Genomic DNA, 15,540 nt, shown 5'->3' on the forward strand with positions numbered 1-15,540 from the left:
GACATGTGTGGCATTGGGGCTGATGCCACCAGGAATCACAGCTAATTTGGGGGCTTGCAGGGTGTTCTCTGCAGCTTTAGCTGCTTTGACTTCAAATCCAGACTCTGGGTAATAATCCAAGTGGACCCTGAGCAGGACTGACCTTTTTATAGGTGATTGACTGGCTCCTACAGCAGTTACAGAATTTATAATCCTAATTTCTAATCTGGGCATCCTGTGCCAGGCCCCCCCCCACCCTCAGAGCCAAGAAATCCTTCCCAAAATCCCATCTATGTCCCCTGTCAGTGGGAAGCCATTCCCTGTGTCCTGGCACTGCAGGCCCTTGCCCAAAGTGCCTCTCCAGCTCTCTTGAAGCCTCTTGAGGTATTGCTTTGTAATTAAGAACTGTTGCAAATCTGAAACTTGAGAAAGTAAATACCACACTCACATCAATCTATTCATTAGTTATTCCCACTGAAGACAATTAAAGCCCTGAAGCAGAACAAGAGGCTCACTCCAGCTGTACCGAGCAACTAAAAGACAACTCTGAGCAGAACTTGTCTTCAATCCCAAGGAAATTAATTTCCCAGCTATTGCTTGTTCAGCCCTGTGGGCTCATCCCAGTGAAGCTGGTACGAAGATGCCAAAATTAAAGCTGATGTGGCTTTAAATTTTTTTGCTGCCATTTCAGCCCAGGCTGAGCAGAAGGATTATTTTTTATTTGATTTTTTCAGTTTCCTTTTATACAACACACCAAACCACCTCCCATTTGGTCCAGCATATCTGCAGAGGGCAGACTGGCCCCATCCCTAAATCCTCCCATCATAAAACCAGAAATAAACTTTGAAGCAGTGGCAGCCTCAGTTTTTCAACAGCTGCTTTTGGTGAAAATTAACTGTAACTTTAGAAAGTCTTTTATTTCTAATGAATTCCCACATTCCACAATGATAAGCTGTCCAACTCAAAGAAAGCAGGAAAAGCAATTTTTCACTTACCCACCTGGGGCCAGTTCATCACAAAAGAAAATAAAAACAAGAAAAAAAAAATAAATCTTTAAGCAACAACAGCAGAAACCCAGCAAAAATACAGCCAAAAAGGTGATGATCCTGAATTAGTTTCTACTCCCAAGCAGGTAAATTCTGCCTGAGTGCTACAAAAGTCTCAGAGCAGCTGAACAACATCCTAAATGAACAAAGTATGTGAAAATACAATATATGGAAGGAGGTCCCTGGGACATCTCCAATTCTCAGAGGGAATGTGCTCAGGAATAACTGTGTCAGGAAAATTAACCTCTCAACTGTAATGCCTTTTTTTCTAAGAAGTCCATGTGTCCCACCCAAACCAGTCTCACTGGAAAACATTTTTTTTTTTCCAATTAAGATACTTGTCCAATTTTATCCTTTAAACTGGGAGGGTTTTTCCAATCACTCTTCAGGCAAGTTGATGGACATCAGTTAATTAAAATCAAGAACAGACAAAGATTGGATCCAACTACTGGAATGTTTTATTTCCTTGCCCTTTACCCTCCTTTCCTCTTCCCCAGGCTGCATCTTAAGTTTTTCCACAGCATCCCACACGGGGTTGGGAGGGACCTTAAATCCCATCCAGTGCCACCCCTGCCATGGGCAGGGACACCTTCCACTGTCCCAAGCCCCAGTATCCAACCTGGCCTTGGACACTTCCAGGGATCCAGGGGCAGCCACAGCTTCTCTGGGCACCCTGTGCCAGGGCCTGCCCACCCTCCCAGGGAACAATTCCTCCCTGATATCCAGCCTGTATTCAAGCCAGACAGGCACAAGGCAGGAGTGAGAAGAAAGGAGCCCAGAGCACGGCAGGCTGATCTCCTGCTCCTCCCCAAGGCCATCCCTGTGCCCAGGCACAGACAGGATGTCGGGCACCGCGACCCCGGCTCTGACCCAGCTGGCAGATCCTGAGTGCTCACATTTTGCTCCACAAAGTGCTGCCCCATCAAAACACAGACTTATTTATCCCACAGGATGGTCCAGAGGGCAAAGACACATCTGGTAACAAAAGCCACTGAATGGGCTAAAGTGCCAAAGGCTTTCTGCCCCAGCTTTGGTGGCAACCCAGTGACCTGAAGGCCTAGAATAAAAAAGGAATTAGAGCAAGGCAAAACTGAAGTGCCTCTCTTTCAAGTGGAAAATGGATAAAATCAGGGTCTTCCCCAGCCTCCACAGGCACAGCTGACATCAACAGAGACCGTCTGAAACAGTGGACATGTCAGATTTACCAGCATGAGGTTAGGGCTTGGCTTCCCAGAAACAAGAGTGCACTTGTTCCTGTATCTGACAGACAAGGGGATGCTTTGTGCAAGTCAAAGAAATCATGTCTTTTTCTAATACTTGACATATGGAAGGGATTTACCTATTTTTTCCCTAGGAGAGATTTAAATGGGTTCAGTGCACTGCCAGAGGGAAACCAAATGAAGCCACTGGGCCCAGGAGCAGCTGAGTGTCCAAAGCCAGCATCCCTCTGGATAGAGGCAGAAGCTTGGCTTATTTATTCATTACTATTTTTTAAATCTCATGGGTGAAGTGTTGGGGAAAGAAAATAAACAATCAGCCAGCCTGGGAGTAATTTAAATACTGGAGTTGGCTCATCACACAAAAACTTGGGTATTTCAAGCCCAGCACATGACAGACATTGGCCCATCATAGGCTCCACTTCGCCTTGTGCTGTTTATCCCTCACTTCTGGCTGGAGAAGCAGGAATCCCTGATGGCTGCAGACAACAGCAGCAAAATCCTTTGGTCAGACTTGAACACACAGCAACTAAATCCTGCAAGCACACACAGAGTAATTCTGCATCAGCCTCAAGGGAAAAAAACCCAATCTGTGAAATGAGAGATCCTTTCCAGATACTGCTCAGCTACACCCTCACTTCTGATACAGCTTGAGGCTCTTGAGCATTTTGGGGAAGGAAAAACACCCAGACAAGGAGGCACAGTCACAGAGGGGTGGTTTGCTCAGGATGTGGGGTGGTTTGAGTGGTGACAAACCAGGCGTGGTGAGCAAAGCCTCCACTAAGGCACCACAGTGAGCTCTGAATTACAGGAACCAGGTTTGTTTTCCCAGAAAGGCCACAAAAAGTCATGTCAGAAAAGGTCAAACGTGAAGGGGCAGCAGTGAGCAAGAATGAAAGAGCTCTGTGGTGAAAGGAGCAGTCTGGGGCGGTGGAAGAGCCAACACATCATCAACACCAAAAACACCCATCTCTCCCCCCAGGCATCATTGGATGGGATATTGGCAAGGAATTCCTCCCTGGGAGGGTGGGCAGGCCCTGGCACAGGGTGCCCAGAGAAGCTGTGGCTGCCCCTGGATCCCTGGCAGTGCCCAAGGCCGGGTTGGACAGGGCTTGGAGCAACGTGGGATAGTGGAAGGTTGGAATTACCTCATCTTTAAGGTCTCTGCCCACCCAAACCATTCTGTGATTACAATCAAGAGAAGGGCTGGTTTCTGCTGAAAGGGACAAGGATCTGGAATCTCTTTCCTCTCCCTTTGCTAAGCATCCAGCTGATCTGATCCCACTGAAATGGTTGGGAATTTGAGTCCTGCAAGGACACTTTTGCATAAAGGGGATATGAAACTCAGCAGACTTCTGCTGTTCACATCACCCTCAAATCAAGAGCCTGGTGCCTGCCCAGCAGCCCCCCACACCCAGCTGATGGGCAGGGAGGCAGGAGCTGCTCTCCTTGGACCCATCTTTGGCACAGGCAGCATTATCTGAACAACCACCCAAACACCACTTGTTGGTCAGTGGCACTGCTTTTCGTCACCCAAAAGTCAACCCTGGCTTTACAACCAGCTTCAGGAGAGCTCACAAAGGAAATTGATTCAGCTTCTTACAGTCACAGGCTGCAAGTGCAGCCTTCAAACAAAGCCTCAGTTGTTTCATTTTTTTGTTCCATAATTCTCACTGGAAAAGGGCCTCATTTGACTTCACTGAAGTCAATTGACTCTGAAGTGCTTGCTGACCTCATCTGCAAGTAAGTATCTCGCAAATAAAGGTTCAGAACTGCACTTCAAGAGGAAATGATGGGTCCAGACCAGTTCATCAGCTTTCCTTTTAACACCTCACTGTAGATTTGGCACAAAGGCAAAAAAAAAAAAAAAATAAAAAAAAGAATAATTTTCAACCTTGAGGTGAGTACAAAGAGTAACAACAAAAAAACAATTAAAACCTCTAGCCATGAACAAGCATGTTTCCTGCTGCTGGTTATACCCTTGAAATCCCACTCTGAAGCCTGGCCATAGTTCTTCTGGAAAGAACCTGGAGAAAAAGCTTAAATCTGCAACCAAACACTCCTAAATGCAAGTTTCCTTTCCCGGAGGAACACACAAGACAGTAAACAAAAATCACAGATCAGCTTTGCAGCCAACAAAAAAGAGTCATTTCATTTTTCAGCTTTGCTAATCAATTTTGTTAATAAGACATGTCAGCAGCACAGAGGTTCCCAGTTCCTGAAACCACAAGCATTCCCGGAGCCCAAGCACTTTGGATCCCCACCCAGACCCCACAGGCAGCAGAGTCCTCTCCAAAACAGCAAACTGGCAGATGACTGAAATGTCTTGTGACCAATGCCAAGAAAGCCACACCTCACGTATTTTCAAGTTGTTCCCTTCCCTGCTGACCATTATTGCAGAGAGGGCATTTGGCAAGGGCCTGGAGGGACAGGACAGAGGAGAATGGCTTTGAACTGACAGAGGGCAGGGTTAGGATGGGATATTGGGATATATGGGATAATTGTTGTTCCCTGGGAGGGTGGGCAGGCCCTGGCACAGGGTGCCCAGAGCAGCTGTGGCTGCCCCTGGATCCCTGGAAGTGTCCAAGGCCAGGTTGAATGGGGCTTGGAGCAGCCTGGGATAGTGGAAGGTGGAATTAGGTTATAGTCTACTTCCAGATCAGTTCCTTTCCCAGCTTCCACCTCTTCCTCCCACCTTTCTCAAGGATCTTCACCACAAACTAACCCTGCTTCTTCCAATTCCCTCCATTTCATTAATTCACTCCCAGTGGGGCCAGGTTTCCTTCTCATCTAGTTAATTCTTGTGGTCATTTTGGAACCACAAGCATCCTTGAGGCACTTCCACAAAGTCTACTTTTATGAGAGATGGAAAAAATACCTTCAACTCGGATAGGAAAAGGAGATAGGATCACAAAAAAGCCTTTTCCATTGGCCCCTGCACTCTCCCTGTGCATCCAGCCAGCCAATAATGACACACTGCAAAGTTGCTCTCCAACATTTTCTGCCCTGTCACAGCCTGACTGCCCTTACATCTATTCCAGGACATCTGGGAATTCACGAGAGGAGCTGGAAAAGCTGAGCTGGTGAAGCAGGAGACTGGCAAATTCAACCCCAAATGGAAAGTAAATCGCTCAAGTCCAACTCAAGGGCAGCAAAGTCACATTTGCTTTCTCTGGGTGAGGAAAATCAAGTCTCCTCTGGAAAAGGGGCACAATTTTTCACTGTTCTGTCAAGATCAGAGAGAGAACTTCTGACACCGAGGCTCCCACAAGTCAAACTTCCATGATCTCAATGCCATTTCACTTTTCTCATTTTCTCTCCTCAAAATTCACACTCATGGCTGCACATATGGGAAAGAACTAAATGTCTGAGTAAAGAGACACAATGAATTAACCTGGGATTAAAAGGACCACAGGTTCCCATGGCCTCTTTGGAAAAAGGAGTTCTACAATTCAATTATAAAAGTCTAACTGTAACAACAACTACACAGCTAAGAGGAAAAACATTTGTTTAGGAAAACAAGCAGAAAAAACCACTTCACTTTTCCCACTTCTTGGAGGGAATTCAGAAAACATTGTACCTTGATGCTGTGTAAACAATCTTCAGCAAACAGCTGTAAAATTGCTTCGGTCACAAGCCCAAAATCTGGCACCATAGCAGCTGCTGTGCAGAGAATTAACTGTATGCCAGTCAAAACCAGTACAGGGAACTCACAGGGAAAGTCTGGAAAGGCTTTCCCATGTGGGTTAAACCAGGAGTTGATTAAGCATATTCAAACATTCAAATATTCAAACGTTACAAGAGTGGCTGCACCACTTTCCTTAGACTGGAGGAGCAGTGCTGTACCCAGGTGTCCAGGGGGAAGAAATCTCTGTAAAAACACAAGTCCATGTAAAAACCACAGCCCAAAAATCCCTCCTTGCCCCCTCTTCTTCCCTTTTTCTCCAGATTCAGTGCTGGTTGTTCAGAGCCCCACGTTTTGCAGATGCTCTGCAGTACAAAACCTTTGACACCTCTAAAGCTTTACAAATCCCAGGGCACATTAATCACCCAGTCTGAGCCCATAATCCCAACCCAGGCCCCACAGTCAATGGGTTTTGCAGACTCTCCCCCACAGGCATTCTGCCTGTATCAGGACTAGGCCAGAAATTCAGCATTAATCAAACATCCTCACCCTGACAGTATTTCGGGTGCACCACAAGATTAGGCTAACACTCCAGCTTTCCTGGGCTTTCCAGGATTTGGGATTTCCCATCCTTCCAACCAGCTTTGCTGAAATAGGGAACCTCTTTGACAGAGACAGAGCAGGTTAATCCCAGCCTTTCTAGGAGCTGTCTGAGGGTGTGGAAATCGAAGAGGAGCAAGCTCCTGGCAGGTTAATCCCAGTTCCTGAGGCTGGAACACCTCTCTGCTCCTTGCCAGTCCTCCACAGGATCCTGCCCTGTCTAAGAGAGGTCTTGGCTCCTTCATGAAGGCCAAAATATGCTGTCCCCAGTTAAAACCAGGCACATAGTCTGGTCTGAAGGCACCACGCACAAAACAAATGCAATTCTTGCCTGGCTCAGCTGTCACACAGATTTCAAAGAGCTCCTCTGGACAATCATCCACCTCACAGACTCCCTGTAAAGTGAAGGGCTCAATGGTGGAGGTTAAAAGGTGTTTAAGTGATGTGTAAAACCCTAAACACACAGCCTGCTTTTGCTTTCATTTCCAAGCATGATGGGGAAGAAAACAGAATCACAGAATCAGAATAGTTTGGGTTGAAAGGGACCTTTAAAGATCATCTAGTCCAATCCCCTCTAATAAGGGGGGCACCCTTGGGAACAATAAGGAAGAAACACATCGATATTTAATGGAATGACTGGATTTCCCTGCATTTAGCCCATCAAGCCAACATGATTGGACACATCCATTCATGGGGACTCAGCTCTGACTCACTGGTCACATCCAACATGAAGCATCCAATGCTTCGGTGCCCAGCCTCAAATCAAACAACCTTGAAAGAGCCTCTTTCCCTCAAAAGCTCCTGTGCCCTCAGGCCTACGGTCTGCAACACTCACAAATTGAAAAACACACGGAAAAGGGCAAATTAACCCATCCTCTAATAGCAGATTTCAGCAAAGCAAGCAATTTCTGTGACCAGTGACCTCTGGCTGTTTGGGAATCAGCCCTGACAAAGTCCCAGCTCCAAAGCCTGTGGCTTAGATCATCTGTTCAGGTCATTTCACAGCTCTGGCCAAGCGGGAATTACAAGAGCATTTCACCCGAGAGTGAATTAATACACGCAGCCCAGACACAGCACTGCAATTCATTATGCTGATGGATCACAGCTCCTCATTTATCTTCACACAAAAGGACCCCAAAAAGCCATCAGAAGCCTCAGCTGGAGGTCATGTGATGCATTTAACCAAATGGAATATCTTGAACCACACACATTTCACTTGAAGGGCATAAATCCTGACAGGGACTGCCCAATTCATAGGAGGGGGTTGATATATCACTTATAGATTTGCAGCTACATGAGCAGCAGCAGATAAAGGCAGGGAGAGGCTTTATTGGATATTTCCCCTCATCTCCCCTCTCACATCCTCACAGTTCAGACAACTTGCAATTAAGAAGAGGATTAGGAGGTTTGTAATGGAAAGAAAGACCATGCTTTGATAGCTCAGCCCAGCCAGTCAATAAAAGTGACTTCTTTTTATTGAATACATTAAAAAGTTATCATTGCTATTTCCTTTGGCAGGAAATCTTTGTCCCCTCTCCCACCCAGGGAGATTTCCAAGGTGGGATATTTGCTGTGTACAAACAACAGGGGTTTGGAAGCAATAAAAAAAAATGGGCTGACTTCATCTTATCCTTGGTTGAATGTGATGAACAAGCTGTGGTTAGATCAGAAATTCCTTCCTCACACCAGCTACAGAGATTATAATGATCTGAATCTCAGCAAGACCATTTCTTCTCCTTCATGTGTCTTTCATTTAAAAAAGCATTACAAAAAAGGGGGGGGGGGGAATCTTGCCATTAAAGCTGAGGGCCTACAATAGAAAAAAGGAACTTTGCAAATGTTTAAAATTTTAAAAGGAGATCAGAGTATATTGGTTGTGTGCCTTCAGCCCCTCTTCATTCTCAAAGGTCAGAGAAAAGCAAAGGAGAATTTCAATTGACAACGACAATTTCAGCAACCTGCCTCTCAAAAAAAACCTGGAACTCAGGTGTCCAATTAAAATTCTCATTTTCATGTAAATTTTTAACGTGGAGTAGAAAGCTTGGTGTGCATACATTTGAAGGAAAAAGAGAGGAATCATTAAAATTCCGGCTGTTGAGATGCAGCACAATTCAGACAACAAACATTCACAGGCATCAGCTGAAGATATCATGGAGGCCAGGCTGGGTTGTGACCCAAATTTGGGTGAAAGCCTTTTATTCTGGGAAGTTTGATGTTTTAACAGGAAAGCAGGTAACACAGCCTGCAGCTCATTTTAGCCTTTCTTCTCCTACTCCTGCTGTTGTCTCCATCTCTTTTTTACCGAAGTGGAAGTTGAGACCTCACACAGACTTTAAAAAGACCAGCTCAGGCTGGACTTATTTTTAAGCCTGGATCAGCTACCTTTAAACTCCATGAACTCCTTTCCAGCACTAGCAAAAACCAGTAGAAATTCCAAGTAGACTTGAAAGGTGCCACCGGTGTTTTTTGGTAACGCAAGCAGAGGCAGATTTCACTGAAAAATTCATGGCAACTCTTCTGTAAATTTTTAGCTAAGAACTGTAACGTTCTGCTGGCTCACAGTGGTCACCCAGACCAAGCTGGCCAGGCTGAAAGCAGAGGGGAAATAGTTGCAATGTTCCTACTTTGCAAAAGGAAATTTGCTTTGGGCTGCGCACACTCAAGCCGTGACTTTCCAATTCACAGGGGAGCTTCTGGCCAAGCTGCACCACCAACAATGGCTGCAATTCACAACCAGGAGCATTTCTGGCACGGGATCTGCCACACAGCCGTGTTTGCTCCTTCACAGCTGCTTTTCCAAGAGGAAAAGCACTCCAGAGCCAAGAAGATCCCTGGTTATAGACTTAAAAACAGAACAGAGGAGCCAAGCGATAAAAGAGCAAAATTAAGCATTGAAAAGGCAACCAAAGGGTCCCCTGGGAGCACTTCCAGATGAAAGAATATTTAAAGAAGAAAAAAAAAAACCCAGTTTAACTTGTAAGCAAACTTTAAAAAACCATCCCAGGCAACATGGGAGTACAGGAGAATAATAAAACAAAACCCTTACCCAGATGATGTAAGAGGGTGGTTTTGACAGCAATATTTTCACACTTCTCCTATCAACACATCACAAGACCTCATCTCACAGCCCAGAACAAGAGGGGAGGTGCAAGTCAAGCCTCATTGCCTGGATTCCCTCTGCCAGAGCTCTTAAATCTATATTTATCCAGGCCAGGGAGGGAAGAGTCACCTCTAACAGCTTTCCCATTTACCTGCAGCTTGCTCTCACCTTCTGCTCCCTTTCCTCAAACCTCAGAAGGGTTTAGGTTGGGAGGGACCTTAAAGCTCATCCAGTGCCACCCCCTGCTGTTGCAGCGGCCTCAGGGAGACAAAGAGTTACATTGTCCCACCCCAAACCCCTTGTGAAGGGCGGCCCAGGAGTTCTGATTGGGTTTGAGTCCCTGGGGGGTTCTCCCTTGGTGTGTTTCTAGTGGTCCCTGACCCTGAACTCCACCCTCAAAGGTGTAAACCCTCGATTCTGTCCCTCAAAAACCCCTGCTGTGCCTCTGTTCGGGGCTCTCTGTTCTGGACCTGACTTTGTTCCCATGCTGAATAAATGGTTTCATGAACCGGGAGCCCGTCTCGTTGGTGTTTCATGCTGGTCCCCAAAATCCTGCTGCTTCCCTGGACGAGATCCTGAGGTTGCGGACTGCAACAAATGGTGAGAGAATGCGTGGCATCCAGCGAAGCACCAGGAGAACAGCAGGACCCGGCTCCATGGACACCTCGTAAGTCTCCGGCTGATGGCTTGAGAGCCGGCGAGACCCCCGCCTTGGAAAGGAGGACTCGAGAGTACCTGGCAGGGAGACTGGGTTGAGAGTGCCTCGGGCATGGGGGAAGAAAAGGGATTACGGAGGTGGGGGAGCCGAGACCAGACGCTGGGACAAGCACCTAACATCACCCAACGAGACGTATTATGGACGATATCAACATTATGGACGATTATATCAACATTATGGACGATTATGGACGGTATGGATCTTCTGGTGGACTGTTTCTGTCTTCTGTGAAGTTCCTTTTTTTTTTTTTTTGGTGTATACCTCCCTGTACCTTCCCCTTTCCTCTGTTCCTAAGGGCAGGACAAAGGGTGAAAAAAGCCAAGATGGCTCGGGGTTGCTGCCGTCTGCCCGCCGTTCCGTGTCCTCCTTCACCCCCTGTCTTTCCATATTCCCCGTTCCCTGTCCGGGAAAGTCTGTCCCGGCCTCCCCCCCCATCCCAAGATGGCGCCGGCCACGCGGTCTGGGATCCCTGGTTTCCCGCCTTGCTCCTTCTTTTCCGGTCCCAAACCTTCCCTTCCCGAACCTCCCAGTAACTCCTGCTTGGCCCCATCCCTTTGTTCGGTGCTCCACCCCTGGGGGCTGTGCCTGTTCCATGGTGGGCAACACCTCCTCCGGGGAAATCGAAACTGTAACCGAGCTCCGAAAGCCAGTGTTACACCCAGATCATCTAAAGAGGCGACGCCCACATGGGAGCCGGAGCCGAAGCTGGAGATCGAAGAATTCTGCCCCTCGTAAGAGGAGATCTAAGAGCTGCACCCTTCCTAACAGAGAATCCTAAAGTGGAAGAGACTGAACAAAAAAAAAAAAAATAAAAAATTATGTTTGCATTAAGTACCATCACCGTTTAATTTGCCCGGCGTAGTCCGAGATTTAAGTGTTTGTTTTCAATTTTGTTTTTTCTGTTTGCTTAATGTGTTTTGTTATTGAGCTATTGGTGTCCCACAAAGCAAAGTGGGTGCTCTGTGGAAGAGGTGAGATTTTAAGGTGTATGTTTAGAAACATTTTAAGCTCCTAATTAAAATTTGAAAAAAAAAAAAAAAAAAATAAAAATAAAAAAGGAGCAGATGTTGCAGCGGCCTCAGGGAGACAAAGAGTTACATTGTCCCACCCCAAACCCCTTGTGAAGGGCGGCCCAGGAGTTCTGATTGGGTTTGAGTCCCTGGGGGGTTCTCCCTTGGTGTGTTTCTAGTGGTCCCTGACCCTGAACTCCACCCTCAAAGGTGTAAACCCTCGATTCTGTCCCTCAAAAACCCCTGCTGTGCCTCTGTTCGGGGCTCTCTGTTCTGGACCTGACTTTGTTCCTATGCTGAATAAATGGTTTCATGAACCGGGAGCCCGTCTCGTTGGTGTTTCATGCTGGTCCCCAGAACCCTGCTGCTTCCCTGGACGAGATCCTGAGGTTGCAGACTGCAACACCCTGCCATGGGGAGGGACACCTTCCACTACCCCAGGCTGCTCCAAGCCCCATTGTCCAACCTGGCCTTGGGCACTTCCAGGGATCCAGGGGCAGCCACAGATGTTCTGGGCACCCTGTGCCCCTACCTACCATTGTCACAGGCAAGAACAGAATCATAAAGGTTTGAAAAGACCTCCAAGATCACCGAGTCCCTTCTGGGACCAAATGCCACCATGGCCACTAAAGCCACACCACGAAGGCAGAGACGCCGCAGAAACACAGGACCTACATATCCAGCCAAGGGCGCTGCAAGCACCAGCAGGACACAGATCAAGGAGTGAAAAAACACGAGGAAAATGTTCCCATTTACTACAATAAGAATTTGGGCACGTTCAGTCCCCTGGAGCACCATCACCAACCTCACTGTGCCCGTCTCTACATCAACCATACGGGGAGGACCTCCTGCCGTGGTCAACAATTCCCATCAAACATCCAAAAGCCAAGAAATAAGAGAAAAAAAATGAATATTTAATGCTTCTGAGCAAGACCTATGAGGGAAGAGGGCAGGGCCGAGGTGCTGTCACCTGCTCACCTTGGTGGTGTCATCATGTGACCGCTGGTACCGTTTCCAGCGGCAGCCGTAGATCCCAGTCAGACAGGACAGACATAGCTGGGGCTCGTAGTACTGCAGGGGTTGGTGTTTAACCATGCTCCTTCCAGCCCCTCCAGAGCCAGCTACCACAACTCCATCAGCTCCTGGGAGTGCCCTGAGGCAAAGGAGAGAAAACAACAACAAAAAGAAGAAGGAAATTAAAATCCCGAGCGGTATTTCAATACATTAACAAGTGATTTAATAATTAACCGTGTCCTCTGGCTACAGAGAGGAGGGATGAGAATCAGATCTATTCCCAGCCCTGCCAGCATCTCCCACTCGTTACTCAACGATACCGTGAAGTTTAATTAGTTTGAAAGTTTTATTTCCTTGTGCAGCTTCTCCCACACCACCAAAAGCAAATGTGTTTGCAGGAGTCATCGGTAGGGAAAGCCACGTGAGGACAAAAGCAGGAGGATGATCATCTGTAGCCCAGGTGATTGGGTTTTTATGAATGACTGAAGTATAGAGAGACAGAGCAGCTGCAAGAACAACCTGAAAATCGATTCGGAGACCTCCACAAAGCTGAAGCTGAGCCAAATAAAGCAGTTTATTATCAGCACCCCATGGAGCCTGCAAAACAGTCCTGGATGAGGAATAAACACTTCCAGGACTTCTACACAAGGGGCGTCACAGAATCACGGACTATCCTGAGCTGGGAGGGATCCAGCAAGGATCAAACTTCTGGCCCTGCACAGGACAGCCCCAAGAATACAGCATACAGTGTGTGTATACCCAAAATATATACTACAGCTATTACCCCTCTCCCGTTATAAACCTCTCAAGCGCTCCCAGGGATGCAGAGTTGCAGGCTGTGCTTGATCCCACAGCACAGGTTTTCCACAGCTTCCTGAAGCACAGGTGTGCACCCACACCCCACACACTGTGGGCTGGCAGCGGAGTTTGACAGCAGCCGAGCTTGCAAAGCTTGCCCACCTTTCCCAAGAGCACAGAGCTGTGTGCAGGGTGTGTGGGCAGTAAATCCTACCCTCTCCAGGGGAAACACTTTGCTTCCTTACGTGTGGGATTCCCAGGGCTCAGGTCTTGGGTAAAGCCGGGACAGCTGAGTAACAACATCATCACGGGCATCGGCAAAGCGTGGCTGGGCTTAGGGAGATAGACCAGCCACCTAAAAAGCTTTTCCTTGACACATCCCATGGAAGGAAGCCTCCAAAAGCAGGGCTGACCATATTTTTCAGTCCAGCCTGTGCACAAGGGGATGCTGCAGGCAGTGCAGACACAGTGGTGGAGTGTGGAAGTGTCAGCAGGGACACAGACAGCTCAGCCCTGCCAGCTCCTGCCCATGTCTGTGTCCATTCACGCTCCGTGCTGACAGCCTCGCCCTGACGCTCTCATCAGGACTCAGCATCCCGGAGGCAGGAGGTTGTTGTGGCTCCAAAGCCAGCAGCCTGTCACCACGCTGTCCCCAGAGCCCCCAGGCCTGTGCCTCCCTCTCCCCCAGACACAGAGGCAGCTTTGTGCTTTCAGCAGAGCTGCCGGTGCTGCTCGAGGTGCTGACCCAAGCAGGGGACACGAGGTGGGCACCAGTCACGCATCCATGTGTGGCTCTGCCCAGCTCCCCACATGGCTCTGCCCATCCCCTGGGGGGTGACAGGCAGGACAGAGGCACAGGCACAGCCAGCCTGACACGAGAGCTGTTTGCTGGTCACGTCCCCCCTGCCCTCCCAGCCCAGCTGCCCCCTGCGCTGCCGTGCCACTTCCGTGGCCTCGTGTCCAGGTCACCTCCCTGCCCGCATTTCACCTCTCCTCTTGCTATTAATAAAGTTCAGCATTAGTCACTGCTCGACTTGCCTCCCATCTTCAGCTTCAAGACCATCCCTAGGAAATGAGTCTCCCCCTCTGCCTTCCCACCATGGGCACAGAAACACTGAGGATGTCCAAAACTGGACGCTGTTTAAAGGTCTTGGGCAAAACATCCTCTCTGCCCTGAAGATTCCAAGTGTGGAGTGATGTACAAGATGCTGAGGGGTCTGTGCAAGACGTAAAAATCATTCACAGCTTTTTAACAACTCCCCAGCCAAAGCCCTCATTCCCACCCAGAAAACCTAGAAGGCTACAGTTGTTCCAAGTAACCCTGCACAAATTCTTCTCCGAAGGACAGCATCTCTCCTGATTTCCACCTCTTCCTGCTTTCTTCATGCAAGGCATGAGGGCAGACAGGCCAGCTCCATCCACAAGAGCTTTCACTGGGTATTTCATTTGATCACTTGCAAGAATTGTGTCAGTTTGATAGGAGAGAAATCCTTCCCTGGGAGGGTGGGCAGGCCCTGGCACAGACTGCCCAGAGAAGCTGTGGCTGCCCCAGGATCCCTGGCAGTGTTGATGGTTAAAAACAGCTGAAAAGGCTCTGTAAGGCACCAGGTGAAGCTCCCACCCTGGTTCCTCACTGCAAAGGCAGGCACTGTGGGAGCCCAGAATTCCAGGCTGCTCCCCACAAAAACTCAGGAAAACCACAATGACAAATCTGAGTTTTTAAAAAACCCATTCCTAAATACAGTGTAATTGCTTGAGGCACAACCAACAAGCCTAAAATCATTCCCTCTTCTCCATGAGCATCACAACCAGATCCATGAAAGCCCAGAAAGAGATGGGAAAGGACAAAAGGCAGCCCCCACCCTCCCCTCCACACACATGGACACCTGAGCAGTAACAGGAGCTGCAGGGAGAGAAACCACACTGACACCACCTGCCCAGAGAGCCTCGCCAGGCCAAGAGCATGGACCCAATACTTACTGCTCCTGCTTCCAGAAACGGAGTTAAGGGAGCAGCAGAAAGTCTGCAGCACCTCACAATCACTGTGCCCATGACATCTCCAGCTGTCGAGGTGCAGAAAGCAGCCCATGAATGATTCAGCCCACTGCTGGTTAGCATTACATACAGAAATGAAAACAGGAAGCAAGACAACAGGCATTAATTATTCAAATCCAGCAACGTGCACCAGGAGGGGGGAGAAGAAATAAAACAGAAAACACAAACCCACTCATGCTCTCAACCTTGACTTTCAAGATGCATCATTTGCCAATGGCTATGAGCTTCTCAGAGCTGAATAACCAGCTCACTTGTCCAAAAAGGGAGAGCAGGGTAGATTCCATCTGCAAATACAATGGGAGCACTTTCCAAAGGCTCCAGGATGCCTAATTAGCACACACTGCACTTCTGAGATACTGAAGTGGAGGTATCAGTTAC

General features: G+C 48.1%; 1 protein-coding gene across 5 annotated transcripts in view; it reads right to left on the reverse strand.

The window, feature by feature from the left end:
* The window catches only part of GDPD5 (glycerophosphodiester phosphodiesterase domain containing 5), a 107,548-nt gene that overhangs the window by 50,633 nt on the left and 41,375 nt on the right, over positions 1 to 15,540 (reverse strand). For 4 of the 5 annotated variants that reach the window (XM_058856293.1, XM_058856283.1, XM_058856303.1 and 1 more), the window contains exon 2: positions 12,274 to 12,448. In XM_058856293.1, the coding sequence (XP_058712276.1) occupies positions 12,274 to 12,390 (117 nt within the window). In that variant the 5' untranslated portion in view covers positions 12,391 to 12,448. Of the gene's footprint in view, positions 1 to 12,273; positions 12,449 to 15,087; positions 15,107 to 15,540 lie in introns of those variants that run through there. The other variant, XM_058856313.1, reaches the window with a different exon arrangement.

Source organism: Poecile atricapillus, chromosome 1, assembly GCF_030490865.1.
Source record: "Poecile atricapillus isolate bPoeAtr1 chromosome 1, bPoeAtr1.hap1, whole genome shotgun sequence".
Taxonomy (NCBI): domain Eukaryota; kingdom Metazoa; phylum Chordata; class Aves; order Passeriformes; family Paridae; genus Poecile; species Poecile atricapillus.